Consider the following 20,000-nt stretch of genomic DNA (forward strand, 5'->3'; position numbering starts at 1 on the left):
AGACTGATGGGTTAAATGAAATGTTGGGTAAAAAGGCAAACTCGGCTCCATCATTCATTTAATAAGATGCCTCATTCATTACAAAACCCACTGATATTGCCATCTACTTTAATGATTTATTAATTGGCAAGGTTAGCTTACTTAAAGAACAGAGGGGTGTTCTTTAATGGAAGCCTCTCCAACAAAATCCAGGTAGACTCAGGAATTCCCCAGGGCAGCTGTCTAGGCCCCTTACTTTTTTCAATCTTTACTAATGATATGCCACTGGCTTTGAGTAAAGCCAGTGTGTCTATGTATTCGGATGACTCAACACTATACACGTCAGCTACCACAGCGAATGAAATGACAGCAACACTTAACAAAGAGCTGCAGTTAGTTTCAGAATGGGTAGCAAGGCATAAGTTAGTCCTATATATTTCAAAAATTAAAAGCATTGTATTTGGGACAAATCATTTACTAAACCCTAAACCTCAACTAAATCTTGTAATGAATAATGTAATGAAATTGAGCAAGTTGAGGTGACTACATTTCTTGGAGTAACCCTGGATTGTAAACTGTCATGGTCAAAACATGTTGATACAACAGTAGCAAGGATGGGGAGAAGTCTGTCCATAATAAAGCGCTGCTCTGCCTTCTTAACAGCACTATCAACAAGGCAGATCCTACAGGCCCTAGTTTTGTCGCACCTGGACTACTGTTCAGTCGTGTGGTCAGGTGCCACAAAGAGGGACTTAAGAAAATTGCAATTGGCTCAGAACAGGGCAGCACGGCTGGACCTTGGATGTACACAGAGAGCTAATATTAATAATATGCATGTCAATCTCTCCTGGCTCAAAGTGGAGGAGAGATTGACTTCATCACTACTTGTATTTGTGAGAGGTATTGACATGTTGAATGAACCGAGCTGTTTGGTTGAACTACTGGCACACAGCTCGGACACCCATGTATACAGAGGTGGTCCTCTGTAGCTCAATTGGTAGAGAATGGCGCTTGTAATGCCAGGGTAGTGGGTTCGATCCCCGGGACCACCCATACGTAAAAATTTATGCACACATGACTGTAAGTCGCTTTGGATAAAAGCGTCTGCTAAATGGCATATTATTATTATTATTATTATTATTATACCCCACAAAACATGCCACCAGAGGTCTCTTCACAGTCCCCAAGTCAAGAACAGACTATGAGAGGGGCACAGTACTACATAGAGCCATGACTACATGGAACTCTATTCCACATCAAGTAACTCATGCCAGCAGTAAAATTAGATTAAAAAAAACAGATAAAAATACACCTTATGGAACAGTGGGGACTGTGAAGCAACACAAACATAGACACATGCATACAAACACACAATAACATATGCACTATACACACGTACACATGGATTTGGTGTTATAGATATGTGGTAATAGAGTAGAGGCCTGAGGGCACACACTTAATATGTTGTGAAATCTGTTATGAATGTCTTTTTTAAATGTATGACTGCCTTAATTTGGCTGGACCCCAGGAATGTTAACTCTGTTTAAACTACTAGCACACAGCTCAGACACCCATGAATAACCCACAAGACATGCCACCAGAGGTCTCTTCACAGTCCCCAAGGCCAGAACAGACTATGGGAAACACGTAGTACTACATAGAGCCATGACTACATGGAACTCTATTCCACATCAAGTAAAATCAGATTTTAAAAAACAAACAGATAAAACTAGACCTTATGTAACAACGTGGACTGTGAAGACACACACACACACACACACACACACACACACACACACACACGCTAGGACACACTTTACACACAGGTACCTATGGATTCTGTATTGTAGATATGTTGTATTAGAGTGTAATAATGTATTGTGAAGTGTAATGTTTTCCCTGGTGTTACATACATGCATACATACATACATCAAACATCACACTTTGTCATACGGACAGCATCAATGCCATTTGAAAGGCGTGGCGAGGCACGCAACTAGGACTGTTTACAAAATAAAGGTTAGTAAAAGAGAGCTATTTTTAGGATGTATAGAATTATGTGGAATGCTACTTTAGCCATAGAGGCGAGGTCAGTCCCATTCCAAGAAATGTGGCAAAGCATGTTGTAACTATTTTCAAAATAAAGGTCTATTTATAAAATAGCTCTGGCTGTATGTAGCCTGCATTGGTCAAATAAATACTGGTTGAGCGAGGTAAGGATTTAGGCCTACAGGAAAGGAGATTTAGTGTTTAGGATTATAGAGTTACTAAGTTTAGGCCTCAGGTCAACTCTCTAGCGGTTGGTTGTTTCAGAAGTAACACATCTTCTGTGTCAGAAATAACATGGCTGGTTGTGTCAGAAATACCATGGCTGGTTTTGTCAGAAATACCATGGCTGGTTGTGTCAGAAATACCATGGCTGGCTGTGTCAGAAATACCATGGCTGGCTGTGTCAGAAATACCATGGCTGGTTGTGTCAGAAATACCATGGCTGGCTGTTTTGTTTTTCTCTCATCAATAAACAAGATGTGTTAATTAAACTCACATCTTACAGTTTTTCTAATTTGCTAAAACACTAAACCCTATTGTCTGAACCAAATGCTCAGTTGCCTGAACCCACTAATTGAATCAATCACTCTTTTGGCAAAACCATAAGCACTTTTCACCTGTTTAGACATAACTTGCCAACACATTTTCATTGTGATGCACCCGTGCTGCATAATGGTGAGCACAGGTGACAAAAGTCAAACACAATTAGAGCACAGGTGTCACCACTTGAACACAACAACTCAAAATTGATCACACTTGTGGCTAATGATGTGAGGGAACATATACAGTAAGCCAGTTCAGAGAGCACTGGTTTGTGAGGCCCTACAATGGATAGAAATCTGAGAGGAAGAGTTCGTGTGAGAGGAGGTCGAGGTGGTCGAGGTGGTCAGCGAAGACAAAGAACAGTAATATCTGATGAAATCAGAGCTACTGTGATTGACCATGTTCTTGTCCATGGTATGAGCATGAGGGAGGCTGGACAAAGGGTACAACCAAACATCAGTAGATTCACTGTGTCCACCATAATCCGAAGATTTAGAGAAGAGAACAGGTAATTACCTTTTTTTGACATTATAGTACAGTATGTAAATGTTGACAGCAATTACTGTATGACATACTATATACTGTACCACAGTATACTGTAAGTAAATATATGTTTCAGTACATCACTGTACCAATGTACTGTAGTATTGTAATGGAGGGTTGGTCTAACTGTTTGTAGGCCTAGTATTCCATGTATATTTTTTGTAACTCCATGTTCTCTTTTTGTAGAATTGAAAGACTGCCACATGGGGGTGGGAGGACAGGTATGTTCTCCCCACACCAAGAGACCCTAATTGTTGATATGGTCCGTGAGAACAATGCCATTAAACTGAGCGAAATTCAGCAGAAGATCATTGAGGACCATTTAAATTTTGAGGGTATCAACAGTGTCAGCCTCTCTACTGTTGATCGTGTCCTCAAGCGCAACAGACTGCGCATGAAACAGCTATACAGAGTGCCCTTTGATCGCAACTCAGACAGAGTCAAAGAGCAAAGATTCCAGTATGTACAGGTTGGCATATATCCAGACACATTCAATGTTGATTACTCTAAGTAGTGATTTACTGTAGTGGCCTAAATCACTTTTTCCGTATCACTTACAAAACTATATCTATTTCTACAGAGGGTTTTTCAACTGGATGCAATGGAAAGACCCCATCAATACATCTACATGGATGAAGCTGGGTTTAATCTCACCAAAAGGAGAAGGAGAGGCCGTAATGTGATTGGCCATCGGGCCATTGTTGGTGTTCCTGGGCAGCGTGGTGGCAATGTCACATTATGTGCTGCCATCAGCAATCATGGGGTTGTCCACCATCATGCCAACCTGGGGCCCTACAACACTCACCAGCTCCTCATTTTCCTCAATCACATGCGAGATGCTTTGTTAGGGCAGCAGGATGAGCATCCCATCTATGTTGTTGTTTGGGACAATGTGAGTTTTCACAGAGCCCTCCAGGTTAGAGAGTGGTACAATATGAACCAAGGTTTTATCAATCTTTGCCTTCCACCGTACTCCCCTTTCCTAAACCCCATTGAGGAATTCTTCTCCTCATGGCGGTGGAAGGTATATGAACGCCAACCTTACACCAGGGTAAATCTCCTGCAAGCCATGGGACTTGCCTGTGGTGACATAGGTGTGGAGGCATGCCAAGCCTGGATACGGCATGCCAGGGGTTTTTTCCCCCGTTGCCTGGCCAGACAAAATGTGGCCTGTGATGTGGATGAAGTCCTGTGGCCTGACCCAGTACGGAGACATGATGCTGTGGCTGAGTAATGCACTTATTTGTATATTTTTGTACTTTATTTTTACATGGGCTTACTGTACACAAGTGGCAAACGCATAAGATTTCTGTTTGTTTTTACAAGTGCTACATGTAAATGCACAAGATTTCTGTTTTGTCTTTTTGTACAAGTGCTAAATGGACAGTTTTTTTTTGTTTTGCAACATGCATTTAGCCTACAGTGAACAATAAACATTTATTTCTCCAGCTTCATGTCCTGAGCATTGTGTTTTCTATTTTTCTACGTAGTGTTTAGTGACTGTTCAGTAGTGTTTTTAATTTTGATTGACTCGGGGCACGATTTGACAACATAGTTCAGTTTTGAGCACAGATTGAACTGTTTTGAGGTGAAAGTTTGGTTTTGCAAGAAGAGTCTGAGGTTTTGTGAATGTAGCTTGAAAATTGGGTTTTGTGTTCACAGTTAAGAGAAAAGGAGAGCAGCTTTCAAGAAATGTGTCTTAGCAATCGAGAAAAACTGTAATATGCCGCTTACAATGTAAATGAAGCCTCTCAGAGGGCAGAGTTATGGAGAGGGGGACAGAGAAATAGAGAGAAAGAGGTAGATGGAGAGACAAAGAGAGTGAGATGGAGCGAGCGAGAGAGAGAGAGAGAGAGAGAGAGAGAGCGAGAGAGAGAGAGAGAGCGAGAGAGAGCGAGAGAGAGAGCGAGAGAGAGAGAGAGAGAGAGAGAGAGAGCGAGAGAGAGAGAGAGAGAGAGAGAGAGAGAGAGAGCGAGAGAGAGAGAGCGAGAGAGAGAGCGAGAGAGAGAGAGCGAGAGAGAGAGAGAGAGAGAGATGGATGGAGAGAGCGAGAGAGAGAGAGCGAGAGAGAGAGAGAGCGAGAGAGAGCGAGAGAGAGAGATGGATGGAGAGAGCGAGCGAGAGAGAGAGAGAGAGATGAGAGAGAGCGAGAGAGAGAGCGAGAGCGAGAGAGACAGACTCAGTGAGCATAGCCTTGCTATTGAGAAAGGCCGCCGTAGGCAGACCTGGCTCTCAAGAGAAGACAGGCTATGTGCACACTGCCCACACCATGAGGTGGAAACTGAGCTGCACTTCCTAACCTCCTGCCAAATGTATGACCAAATTAGAGACACATATTTCCCTCAGATTACACAGACCCACAAAGAATTCGAAAACAAATCTAATTTTGATAAACTCCCTTATCTACTGGATGAAAAACCACAGTGTGCCATCACAGCAGCAAGATTTGTGACCTGTTGCCACAAGAAAAGGGCAACCAGTGAAGATCAAACACCATTGTAAATACAACCCATATTTATGTTTATTTATTTTCCCATTTGTACTTTAACTATTTGCACATTGTTACATCACTGTATATATACATAATATGACATTTGAAATGTCTTTATTCTTTTGGAACTTCTGAGTGTAATGTTTACTGTTAATATTTATTGTTTATTTCACTTTTGTTTACTATCTACTTCACTTGCTTTGGCAATGTTAACATACGTTTCCCATGCCAATAAAGCCCTTAAATTGAATTGAATTGAGAGCGATAGAGAGATGGAGAGAGCGAGCGAGAGAGAGAGAGCGAGAGAGCGATGGAGAGGGCGAGAGAGAGAGAGAGAGAGAGCCACTGACTGTATTTACATTTACATTTTAAATGTAAGTGTTCTCATCAATAATGCATGTTTCATTCAGAATCAATTAGCACACAACACAAAACACACGTTTTGCATGATTAACAATAGCACACAACACAAAACACACGTTTTGCATGATTAACAATCAGGCAACACTGTTGGTTCAGCTGATGGACCTCCACAGCAAACAAAACCTAGCTAATTAGAAGAGATATCTATCTGGATAAAGGGAACCCATAAGGAGAGGATGTGTGCCTGGTCCTCCTTGTTATCTCTATGCCAGCCCACAAAAGCAGGAGTCGGGACATCCAAATCACAATCAAGCAGTCACAACGAACCCCAAAATAATATAATCAAATCGCATTTTATTTGTCACACGCGCCGAATACAACATGTGTAGACCTTACCGTGAAATGCTTACTTACAAGCCCTTAACCAACAATGCAGTTCAAGAAATAGAGTTAAGAAAATATTTACTAGATACACTAAAGTAAAAAAATAAAATAAAATAACACAATAAAATAACAATAACGAGGCTATAAACGGGGTACCGGTACCGAGTCAATGTGCGGGGGTACAGGTTAGTCCAGGTAATAATGAGGCTATATACAGGGGTACCGGTACCGAGTCAATGTGCGGGGGTACAGGTTAGTCCAGGTAATAATGAGGCTATATAAAGGGGTACTGGTACCGAGTCAATGTGCGGGGTACAGGTTAGTCGAGGTAATTTGTACATGTAGGTAGGGGTAGAGTGACTATGCATAGATAATCCCTTATTTTGACCGTATCTCATATGGTTTTGTATAGTACACATACCAATAATAACATCAGAGCGCAGGGCAAACTCCCAATATAACTGCCGCCACCAACGCTCACCATCTGGCCTGACATCCGACATTACATACATCAAAAGGTCTGTGCAGTACACACAGGAAATGTATTTACACAGATGATATGTTAGACTAACTAATGCAGAGAGCATTAGACTGATTTTCAAGCACTTCTTTGGGGTTGGAAGTTGAAACTAAGTCTGCGTTTACACAGCCAGCCCAATTCTGATATTTTGCCTAATTATTGGCAAAAAAGCTGATCTGATTGGTAAAAAGTCCAATTAGTTGAAGATGATCAGAGTTGGGCTGCCTGTCGGTCGTGGGTTCGATTCCCGCCGGGGTCGCCACACTAAAATGTATGCATGACTACTGTATGTCACGTTGGATAAAAGCGTTACGGTGGGACTTATTGGGTTAAAGCGTCTGCTAAATAGCACCATTCTTACTTTATTATAATGACTCATTGATTACAACTATCCTGCTTGATTTGTTTTACTGAATATTTACCATTTGCCGTCTTTGAGGTATTCTTTTGGCCCTCGTCTCAATGCATTCTCTGTAGCATTCAGAACATGATTCCTGGCCGCTACCACACGAGGGGAAGAGAAGCTAGAGTAATACCGTGTGGACGGATTACGTGCTAATCTGAAAAGAATAATCTAAATATCAGCAGGCTAAATACTCTCACTAGCTAATCCTCTCAAGCATGCGTGTTTAGGGCAGGGGTGTCAAAACCTGCTCCTGAAGGAAGACGTCAAACCAGCTGACGTTCATCGTTCCATCTGATAACTCTGTCTGAGAGTTGTGGATGCTGTGGACAGAACTGGTAGGGTTTGGGTGGGTGGTCAAGGGGGATTTGGTGTGTATTAAGAATAAGCTGCCTGAGTGTAAAGCCCAAGACTGAGGCACAGAGGTGAGAAGGCCTGGATGAGGCACCGTCTCTGTAAGATACTGGCTTATCTTTGGCCCGACCGTGAAAATGCTGAGATGCAGGATTGATCAATTGATTGCCAGTTGGACTGTTTGATACCATGGGTTTAGGCCGGAGGTCTTCAAAGCTCATTGGATAATCAAATCGCCAAGAACGTATGCTGTATACACCTTTCGTTGGGCTTCCTGGACTCAAGAGATATGCGTTTATACCTGGAAGCCCAATTCTGATCATTTGCCCAATTAGTGGCAAAAGATCTGATCTGATTGGTCAAAATATCAATTAAGTGACAAAAGATCTAATCTGATTGGTCAAAAGATCAATGTTTAATTAGTCTACCTGGACTCATGAGATCATATAGGCCTATTCACAATTGTATTAGCTCCTTGTGCTAGAAGCAATGCAACAGTTACGCTAATAAATCCTGTGTGAGTGGGCAGACATCCACTGACAGGCACCACACAGGGAGCATCTCCAGGCAGCCAGGCAGGGTGAATCATGACTTGTGCTGGTGATTAGCCACGGCTTTTATCTCTTACTATTAGCTAGTGCTACCCGGCTAGCGCTCAGTCGATATGTATGTGGGTGGGTGGTGCAGCATATGGTCCCCTGTATCAGGTCATTCATGCTTAAGCAAGTGCCGCCGTCCTCCCTGCCCCAACTCAGTCCCTCACAACCCAGATTAGCCTAGCTGTGTAGCCTCCTGTAGCCCGTTAGCTTGCTCAGTCCCTCACAACCCAGATTAGCCTAGCTGTGTAGCCTCCTGTAGCCCGTTAGCTTGCTCAGTCCCTCACAACCCAGATTAGCCTAGCTGTGTAGCCTCCTGTAGCCCGCTAGCTTGCTCAGTCCCTCACAACCCAGATTAGCCTAGCTGTGTAGCCTCCTGTAGCCCGCTAGCTTGCTCAGTCCCTCACAACCCAGATTAGCCTAGCTGTGTAGCCTCCTGTAGCCCGCTAGCTTGCTCAGTCCCTCACAACCCAGATTAGCCTAGCTGTGTAGCCTCCTGTAGCCTGTTAGCTGGCCTACACTGCTACCAGTACCAACCCTGAATAGGCCTTCTTACATAACATTTTGACATGCCTAAAATGATCTACCCTACATATACAAAAGTATGTGGACACCCTTTCAAATTAGTGGATTCGGCTATTTCAGCCACACCCGTTGCTGACAGGTGTATAAAATCGAGCACACCGCCATGCAATCTCCGTAGACAAACGTTGGCCATAGAATGGCCTTAGTGAAGAAGCTCAGTGACTTTCAACGTGGCACCGTCATAGGATGCCACCTTTCCAACAAGTCAGTTCATCAAATTTCTGCCCTGCTAGAGCTGCCCCGGTCAACTGTAAGTGATGTTATTGTGAAGTGGAAACGTCTAGGAGCAACAACAGCTCAGCCGCGAAGTGGTAGGCCACACAAGCTCACAGAACGGGACCGCCGAGTGCTGAAGTGCGTAGCGCGTAAAAATCATATGTCCTCGGTTGCAACACTCACTTCTGAGTTCAAACTGCCTCTGGAAGCAACGTCAGCACAAGAACTGTTCGTCAGGAGCTTCATGTAATGGGTTTCCATGGCCGAGCAGCCGCACACAAGCCTAAGATCAGCATGCGCAATGCCAAGCGTCGGCTGGAGTAGTGTAAAGCTTGCCGCCATTGGACTCTGGAGCAGTGGAAACGCGTTCTCTGGAGTGATGAATCACGCTTCACCATCTGGCAGTCCGACGGACTAATCTGGGTTTGGTGGATGCCAGGAGAACGCTACCTGCCCGAATGCATAGTGTAAAGTTTGGTGGAGGAGGAATAATGGTCTGGGGCTGTTTTTCATGGTTCGGGCTAGGCCACTTAGTTCCAGTGAAGGGAAATCTTAACGCTACAGCATACAATGACATTCTAGACAATTCTCTGCTTCCAACTTTGTGGCAACAGTTTGGGGAAGGCATTTTCCTGTTTCAGCATGACAATGCCCCCGTGCACAAAGCGAGGTCCATACAGAAACGGTTTGTCGAGATCGGTTTGGAAGAACTTGACTGGCCTGCACAGAGCCCTGACCTCAACCCCATCAAACACCTTTGGGATGAATTGGAACGCTGACGGCCTAATCGCCCAACATCAGTGCCCGACCTCACTAATGCTCTTGTGGCTGAATGGAAGCAAGTCCCCGCAGCAATGTTCCAACATCTAGTGGAAAGCCTTCCCAGAAGAGTGGAGGCTGTTATAACAGAAAAGGTGGGACCAACTCCATATTAATGCCCATGATTTTGGAATGAGATGTTCGACGAGCAGTTGTCCGCATACTTTTGATCATGTAGTGTATTTTTGTAGCCTACCAAGGCCTACGCATGGAATGCAATTCAGGCCCTGTGTAGCTCAGTTGGTAGAGCATGGCGCTTGCAACGCCAGGGTTGTGGGTTCGTTTCCCACGGGGGGCCAGTATGAAAACATTTATGCACTCACTAACTGTAAGTCGCTCTGGATAAGAGCGTCTGCTAAATGACTAAAAATGTAAAATGAACCATGGATTATTGGCATAATATTGCCAATATGTCATACCATTATTTAACATGTCCATGTTTGGCTGATGATTAGAAATCAATTATTAGCCATTAGCCAATGTCAGATGCTACCAACACCAGAATCCCTCATATTCTTATGTAGTCTATTTGCAGAGGCCCGATAATAATTATAGACGGGTGACGCTAGAGCGCGGGCGCGCGCGACAGCGGCTACCTTGTAAATTTCATCAGAACGAAATCATACAATGAAGCAAGACGAAATGAAACGGGGTGATAGAATGTTGCAACACCAAGGCTACATGCTAAGGTCTTTTCTCATCCCATCTCCTTGATTTGTTCATGTCTAGTCCAGCCTGCTAAATGCAATGTCTACGCCATGAAGTCTTATTTATAAAGCAGATTACAGCAAATTAGGGTAGGCTACATATCGGTCAAGATAGCTACTCACTCACCGTCTGGGGAAACAACATGAAAGCAGAACATGTAAATCTCCTAGTGTCGCACAATATGTTTTTTCAACATGTTATGATAGAGAGTGTTGACTTGTATCTACTTTAGGATAACAACATAAATATGGATTTACAGTGTTGACAGGGTTACGACTGGGAAGGGCATATCTCGGCCATAGCACTGCCCAATAAACAGAGTCGAAATTGGCAAGGAAAACGTTTCCTCCTTCCTTGTGAGGGAGGGCGGTACGGTTTCATCTCACTCTGTGACACATATTACACGGTAATAACACGACAAACTGTCAAAAACCGTAGGCTATATAGTCTCTCCACCTGCAGACATTTTACCATATTTACTGTGGTGTTGCTCTGTCGGTTGGTGGGTAAAAATAAGAGTCGCGGCCGTTTGCTTACCATCTTGCCGGTTGGATGACGAAATAGGTTGACCCGGAGATGTGAACGGGGGAAAAAACTATATAAAACGGGGGTCTCGCTATTACAAAACACGGTGCTCGTGATATTCAGGTTCTTGTTTATTTTTTGACCAGCTCCTCTCTCTCTTTTACCGTCGGTTTCACTGCAGTGGTACAGGGAAACCCGCAGGGCGGAGTCAGTAAAGCAGAGGAGGGACAACCGAGGTGTGGAGGGAGAGGAGAGGAGCCAGCAAGCCGCCTACATTTCTAAATAAAAGTCCCTATGTTCAAAATGACTTACCTTAGAGCAGTATATCGACAAGGAAAGACTGCGATTCATGCTTTGGGACTAGCAACTGCCAGTCTTCCAATGTAGCCTACCCCAAATGAAAAAAAGAGATTGCGGTCTGCCAAGGTATCCCCGAGCCGACTAGGTGAAACATCTGTCGATGTGCCCTTGAGCAAGGCACTTAACCCTAATTGCTCCTGTAAGTCGCTCTGGATAAGAGCGTCTGCTAAATGACAAAAAAAAAAAGGTATGGTGCCCCTGGAGCAGTCTTAAGGGTTAAGTGCCTTGTTCAAGGGCACAATGGAAAGACAGCTCACATCATGGCCTTAGTGAAGAAGAGAGGAGTGTGCATGTGACTCTGAGTCACATGCACACTCCTCTCCCTTCAGTGTTATGTGAAACAGATAACTTTTATTGTGAAGATCTCAGCACATTCTCAACGCCATGTTGTGGATTTATGTTGCGTTCATAACATTTGGGAAACTCGTAAAATACTTGCATTACAGCACATCCGGGGAACTCAGCTCAATTTTTTCCCTCCAATGTCTGTTTGCACAAGTGCACCACTCAGTGGTGGAAACTATGCAGTGCATGCAAGAATATCCCCATTGTCCAGACCCACTGTATGGCTACTGCTATTCTTAGACAGGAGCCACAAGGGGGGCCCTGTGGATGTTGTGTCCAGCCCCCCCCCGCCCGCCCCCCCCCATCCCTTTCGTTAGGGACAGGGGGTCCTATGGGCTCTATCGTCCAGAGTTCTCACATATCCTGCCTAATCACACACAGCCAACAGTAGAGCTGATATAAAGTGTCTAACATATAACATAATACACTGTTTATATAATATTCGCCATTTAGCAGAGCCTTTTTTATCCCAAACAACTTACAGTCATGCATTCTTTATATGGGTGGTCCCAGCGGGAATCAAACACACAATCCTGGTGTTGCAAGCGCTGTACTCAACCAACTGAGCCACAGAGGACCACAACATTATCATGCAACCTACTAAAAGAGTTGCATTTTCATGCAAGATTCATCACAGCAGAATGTTTTCATACTTCATTTCCGAGGCATGCAAGTCCCCAACCTCATACTAGAAGCTATGGATGGATACATATCATGCTCCTTTCAGGTTTTCTTAGACTGTAAACCTATAAGTAGATTTTTCACAAAAAAAATAAAAATAATAAAGATGCAACTGACCCAAAACCACAATTAACCTGGTTGCACTTTACTATATTTTAGGGTATAGAAATGGCCAGGTATTAAGAAACTGCATGGGACAATAGTAATTACACAATAATAACCTAAGAATTACTTGTTTGTTACCTAGCATTCAAATGACCAAAAAAACACACACGTCTTCCCAAATATATTTACTATTCAAATACATCCACAAAATGTTAAAGCTACCATGATTTACATTTAAAAAACATATCCAGTTCTCACAATCTATTTAAATGTGTAGTTACATTCAACGATGCTCTGACAATTATACAACATTTGGTTGCATTTTCGCTACATATCTCATAGTAAGTTATATTGTTTCAAAAATATATACGTGTTCATTAGGGGCACACCGTAGCAAAACATTTTGCAACGGAAAACTAAAACAGGCTATTTTATTGGCTAATTTCAGGTGCTGCGTTTTCCTTTCTGGTTTCCATGAGTTCTCCTACAACTCCAGCACCTGCGGAAAATACCTGGATGGGCCTATGTTCTTCAGCTTTTGTAATTTCAGGTAGTACCTCCCGGTTTCACTACGTTATCTTCCGTTTGGTGCCTAATGAACACAACCCTGATGCTGTCTGTGTTGGTTGGTCGGTCAGACAAACAGCTCCTTGTTGACCCACATCAGGCTGCGTGTCTCGTTGGGCTTGCACTCGTACTCGATGCTGTTGAAACTGTTTCCCCCCTGGCAGTGGTCCCTCTTGTTGTAGTTGTAGTACTTCACCTGCCACACCACCTCAAAAGAGCCCACCTCTGTGAACTGGGAGGGGAAATAATAAGGTCTTTCAGAGTTAATCGGTTAACTCAAGTTAACTTTTTGTAATTTTAGTGTACTATTTTTTTTCTCGCGAAATTAATCGCATTGTCTGAAAGAGTTCAAAATAGACTGAAAACATCCCAAAATACATAATCTATACAGCAAAAAAAAAAAAAAACCATTTACATGGACATTTTTGTCATTTGGCAGAGGCTCTTATCCAGAGCGACTTACAGTTAGTGGGATTCATCTTAAGGTAACTAGGTGAGACAAACACTTATCACAGCCATAGTAAGTACACGTTTACTCAATAAAGTAGCTAGCTATAATTAAAGTCATACACAGTAAGAAAAGCCTAATCATAATTATAAACACTGTGGAGTCACGGCACAGCTTCAGAGCTTTCGTCATCATTTGCATCACGAACTGTAGACACCTGATACAGAATATCCTACATGCCTAATGCTCTATAGGGATTGTTGTGAATGTGTTCATATGGATCATGCTTAGCCTGGTTTTCAGATCTGTTTGTGCTGTCTTGCCCCAACACCTATGGTCATGGCATGACAACGCCCATAGGAGTTGGCTATACCACACAAACAGATCTGAGACCAGGCTAAGTTGACACTAACTATACTGAGACCAGGCTAGATGATGCACATATACAGAAATTAAGCACCACAAAGCTTCAATTAAACACTGAGTCTCAAATAGCAACCTGCCCATTTCAATAGCTCTAAATTTATGGGGAGATTGTTCCATTTAATTATTTCTGCTTTCATGTTGTTGAGTAATGGGATGAAGTTATCTTTATATATGTATTGGTTGTTGTCACTTATTAAGCATCCTAAGTATTACATGTTTTTTGTGATCCACTTAAAGGATTGCTGTAGATCATTAGTTATTATTTTTCTCATTGCCATTATTATTTTATTTTATTCACATTCATTTTATATCCTGAGATTTTAGAGTATTCCTGAAAATATTTTTTAATAAGGGGGACATTGAGTTTTCAATATTAGTCAGGTACATCAGGATATCGTCTGCAAATAAGTTTAGTTTATATTCATGTTTACCAATACTGATACCTGTTACGTTTGGGTCCTGTCTAATTCTTTCTGCTAGCGGTTCAATTGCCAGTGCAAACAGGAGGGGGGAGAGGTGACATCCTTGTCACGTGCCCCCTTCTAAAGCTTTTTCACCTGATAGTGTATTGTTTGTGTATATTTTTGCTTTAGGATATTTATATAATATTTTTATGAAATGTATTATTTCAGCTGGAAAGTTGAACGCTTCCAAAGTTAAATAGAAAAGGACATTCAAGCCGGTCAATAGCCTTTTCAGCATCAGCAGCCATTATTGATAAATCTACATCTTGTATTTTAGCGTATTGTATTATAATGAAACATGTTCTTGAATTTGTTTGTAAGTTTCTATTTTTAATAAACTCTGTTTGATTAATACATATCAAGTCTGGTAAGACTTTTGCCATTCTGTTGCTATGAGTTTAGTTATTATTTTATTGTCGCAATTTATTAAATGTATGGGTCTGTAATCAGCAGGGGACTCTCCAGATTTTCCTGGTTTTAATACAACTGAAATAACTGTTTGATACATGGAACTCGGAAGTACTGAATTGAGTGACATGTGTGTTGTCATTTGATTAAATAGTGGCGCTGCTTTGTTATTGATTCTAGGAAGGCTACAGGATCATTCCAATTGTTATTTAATTCATATAGATTTCATAGAAGCTTTTAAAATTGTTATTAATAGCATTATTGTTCTTAATTAAAGCACTTGTATCCTTATCTTTTAAAATATAACTGGTTTGGCATGTATTTGTGTTGTGAGTGCTATTTTTTGCCATTAAATCTACATTTCTAACTCAGATGTAACTTTTGCCAAGTATGAGCTTATCATTCCCCTAATGTATGCTTTAAAAGCATCCTAAATAATGTTGGAGGTCGGCTTTTCACTCTATGTCTACATTTGTAATGGTAAAGGTCTTTATTTTTTGGCTTACGTATTTAATACATTTCGGGTCTTGAAGATGCGCTCCATATTCTGTCACCAAGTGTATTTTCTGTTGGTGTAATTAAGCATGATACAGGAGAATGATCCGATACCACTATATCATGGATTTTAGAACCCAGTATATTGTTGAGTGCATTTTTTTGGGGGGGGGGAAATGTAGTAAATTCTTGAATAGGTTTTCTTACTTTGAGAAAAAAAGAGGTAGTCTTTTATAGTTGGGAATAATAATCTCCAGGTGTCCTGTAAAATATTTGTAGAGATGACATTTTTAAGCCTCTTGGAGGTTCCTTGAATTTCCCTTTTTATTGCTATGTCTGACTAACTTGCTGAATGCTTGATTTAGGTGACCAGCTAAAATAATGGTTCCTGTCTGGGTTTGATATAATATATACTGCTAAAAAAAATAAAGGGAACACTTAAACAACACAATGTAACTCCAAGTCAATCACACTTCTGTGAAATCAAACTGTCCACTTAGGAAGCAACACTGATTGACAATACATTTCACATGCTGTTGTGCAAATGGAATAGACAACAGGTGGAAATTATAGGCAATTAGCAAGACACCCCCAATAAAGGAATGGTTCTGCAGGTGGTGACCACAGACCACTTCTCAGTTCCTATGCTTCCTGGCTGATGTTTTGGTCACTTTTGAATGCTGGCGGTGCTTTCACTCTAGTGGTAGCATGAGACGGAGTCTACAAACCACACAAGTGGCTCAGGTAGTGCAGCTCATCCAGGATGGCACATCAATGCGAGCTGTGGCAAGAAGGTTTGCTGTGTCTGTCAGCGTAATGTCCAGAGCATGGAGGCGCTACCAGGAGACAGGCCAGTACATCAGGAGACGTGGAGGAGGCCGTAGGAGGGCAACAACCCAGCAGCAGGACCGCTACCTCCGCCTTTGTGCAAGGAGGAGCAGGAGGAGCACTGCCAGAGCCCTGCAAAATGACCTCCAGCAGGCCACAAATGTGCATGTGTCTGCTGAAACGGTCAGAAACAGACTCCATGAGGGTGGTATGAGGGCCCGACGTCCACAGGTGGGGGTTGTGCTTACAGCCCAACACCGTGCAGGACGTTTGGCATTTGCCAGAGAACACCAAGATTGGCAAATTCGCCACTGGCGCCCTGTGCTCTTCACAGATGAAAGCAGGTTCACACTGAGCACGTGACAGATGTGACAGAGTCTGGAGACGCCGTGGAGAACGTTCTGCTGCCTGCAACATCCTCCAGCATGACCGGTTTGGCGTTGGGTCAGTCATGGTGTGGGGTGGCATTTCTTTGGGGGGCCACACAGCCCACCATGTGCTCGCCAGAGGTAGCCTGACTGCCATTAGGTACCGAGATGAGATCCTCAGACCCCTTGTGAGACCATATGCTGGTGCGGTTGGCCCTGGGTTCCTCCTAATGCAAGACAATGCTAGACCTCATGTGGCTGGAGTGTGTCAGCAGTTCCTGCAAGAGGAAGGCATTGATGCTATGGACTGGCCCGCCCGTTCTCCAGACCTGAATCCAATTGAGCACATCTGGGACATCATGTCTCGCTCCATCCACCAACGCCACGTTGCACCACAGACTGTCCAGGAGTTGGCGGATGCTTTAGTCCAGGTCTGGGAGGAGATCCCTCAGGAGACCATCCGCCACCTCATCAGGAGCATGCCCAGGCGTTGTAGGGAGGTCATACAGGCACGTGGAGGCCACACACACTACTGAGCGTCATTTTGACTTATTTTAAGGACATTACATCAAAGTTGGATCAGCCTGTAGTGTGGTTTTCCACTTAAATTTTGAGGGTGACTCCAAATCCAGACCTCCATGGGTTGATAAATTTGATTTCCATTGATAATTTTTGTGTGATTTTGTTGTCAGCACATTCAACTATGTAAAGAAAAAAGTATTTAATAAGATTATTTCATTCATTCAGATCTAGGATGTGTTATTTTAGTGTTCCCTTTATTTTTTTGAGCAGTGTAGTTTGAATTCGATCTAAAAAAAACACCAGGTTTGCCCCTGGGGGGATATACAATGAAATCAATGTGTATTTTTCCCCATTTAAGGTACAATTCAAAATTACACATTAGTGCAGGAAATTAAGAAATGTCTTTTAAAATGCTGGAAAGTAAACAATTAACTATGCAAATGAGCAAAAGCTGGCTCATCTCTAATAAGCGGCTGTGGTGTTCAGGGATTTAAGCAAATAAATGCCCGAGCTATTAATTGAAGTTTGCAGGTATTTGTAATGGGACTCATGAACTGCTCTGAATTAACTTGTCTACTAGTTAATTGTTTTGTTTACTAGTTAATTGTTTTGTTTACTAGTTAATTGTTTTGTTTACTAGTTAATTGCTTTGTTTATTAGTTAATTGTTTTGTTTTCTAGTTAATTGTTTTGTCTATTTGTTAATTGTTTTGTCTACTTGTTAATTTACCCTTTGCTAAGCCCCGCCCCAGAATGTTGGGCAACCAATCACAGCGCTCCAATGGATAACATCTCACAATTAAAACGCATGAAAGCCAGTGAGGGTTATGGTAAAAAACAGAGTTTTCTACAAAAAGTAAATGTTTAAATGGCTAAATAATTGAACAGTTTGTTCAATTATTTGCTACTGTACTTGCTAACAGGAGTACTTGCTACTGTTATTCCTGAGACAGTTAGAGTATATTTCTAATCCCGAAATATACTCATGTTACATTGTTTGCTAGCTAAATTGGTTAGCTCTCAGTCTCATTGACCACCAAACATGGCTAACGCTAGCTAGCTAGCCACTTAATATAACTTGTTTTCTCAAAATGTATTTTAGCTAGCTAAGTTAGCATGTTATGAATACAACTCCCATCTGCTGTTGACATAAGGATATGATTTGAGAGCACTAATTAGCTCCAAAAGTGGTTATAGCTTTGACTGCATGCTGACAGTGAATTCAGAGCCATTCAGTGGCTAGCTACACTACAAACATAATTTGACCAGGTTCCCTTGAAGGAATTGTAATGACAGTCCACAACAACATACCCAATAGTTTTCTGATTAGCAAGGGGTAGTCTGTGTTTCATTTCATTGTGTATTAGAAACACAGTTTGAGATCATTGTGAGGGGATTTCGCCAGTGGTTGAATGGGAAATTGGGCTTCCTGGGAAAATGTTGTTTGAGGTTGCAACAGTAACCAAGGCGGACGGGGCTTAGCGAAGGGTCAATTGTTTTGTCTACTTGTTCATTAAAAAAGAAGGTAAATTGTAAAGTATTTTATGTCTGTAATCCCAGGAAGACTGTACCTGTCGTCATGTCAAAATGTTCCCTTATTACCTGCAAGCTGATCTGTACAGCTTGTCTGTCTCCACTCTTGGTGTGAGTCATGCCCTCTGTGTCATAGATGCCGGTGTAGACCCCAGACTGGGGGTCTCTAGACTTCTGCTCCAAGGGGAAGGGGACTCCACCTACACTCATGGTGCTGAGGACGGGACAGGATCACAACAGTTACATAACAGACAATACTTTTGTGACCGCTTGACTGGGGCAGGGGTTGGGGGTGGATTGGTGACACTGGGGTTGTTTGACATTGCAGCCGACAGTGCAGGAGACTGCTGAATGACTGACTTACAAAGACAGGAAGGAATAACCAAATACAGAAACACATCTGAGTGCATGTTTAGCCTACTACTGTAGGAAACCACGTCAAAAAATAGGTAGCCTTCAACCATGCCGCTCTCTGTCAAACATGCTGGAAGCCAGGACAACAACCTCTCCCTCAACGTCAGCAAGATAAAGGAGCTGATCAGGGCACTACAGGAAACGGATGGCCGAGCACACCCCCATTCACATCGACGGGGCTGTAGTGGAGCGGGTCGAGAGCTTCAAGTTCCTAGGTGTCCACATCACTGAGATACTACTGTATCATGGTCCAAACACACCAACACAGTCGTGAAGAGGGCACGAGAACACCTCTTTCCCCTCAGGAGGCTGAAAAGATTTGGCATGGGCCCTCAGATCCTCAAAAGCTACAGCTGCACCATCGAGAGCATCTTGACTGGCTGCATCACCGCCTGGTATGACAACTTCTTGGCATCCGACCGCAAGGCACTACAGAGGGTAGTGCGTATGGCCCAGTACGTCACTGGGGCCGAGCTCCCTGCCATCCAGGACCTATATACCAGGCGGTGTCAGAGGAAGGCCCAAAAAATCTTAAAAGACTCCAGCCACCCAAGTCATAGACTGTTCTCTCTGCTACTGCAAGGCAAGCGGTACCGCACGGCAGGTCTTTGACCAAAAGGCTTCTAAACATCTTCTACCTCCAAGCGATAAGACTGCTGAACAGTTAATCAAATGACTACCCAGACTATTTGCATTGACCCCCTTTTTTTGTTGTTGTTACACTGATTCTCTTGCACCGGCTCTATGCACACTCACTGGACTCTACCCACACACTCCCTGGACTCTACCCACACACTCACTGGACTCTACCCACACACTCCCTGGACTCTACCCACACACTCACTGGACTCTACCCACACACTCACTGGACTCTACCCACACACTCCCTGGACTCTACCCACACACTCACTGGACTCTACCCACACACTCACTGGACTCTACCCACACACTCACTGGAC

General features: G+C 42.9%; 1 protein-coding gene across 1 annotated transcript in view; it reads right to left on the minus strand.

Moving 5' to 3' along the window:
• Nucleotides 1–12,739: 12,739 nt before the first annotated feature.
• The window catches only part of LOC311127306 (CB1 cannabinoid receptor-interacting protein 1-like), a gene marked incomplete at its 5' end in the record, with an annotated part of 8,890 nt that continues 1,629 nt past the window's right edge, over nt 12,740–20,000 (minus strand). Inside the window, 2 exons of the mRNA XM_084159117.1 lie at nt 12,740–13,368; nt 18,697–18,841. Of these exons, the coding sequence (XP_084015243.1) occupies nt 13,204–13,368; nt 18,697–18,841 (310 nt within the window). The 3' untranslated portion in view covers nt 12,740–13,203. The remainder of the gene's footprint in view (nt 13,369–18,696; nt 18,842–20,000) is intronic.

Source organism: Coregonus lavaretus, assembly GCF_964263955.1.
Source record: "Coregonus lavaretus genome assembly, chromosome: 1".
In the NCBI taxonomy this organism is placed as follows: domain Eukaryota; kingdom Metazoa; phylum Chordata; class Actinopteri; order Salmoniformes; family Salmonidae; genus Coregonus; species Coregonus lavaretus.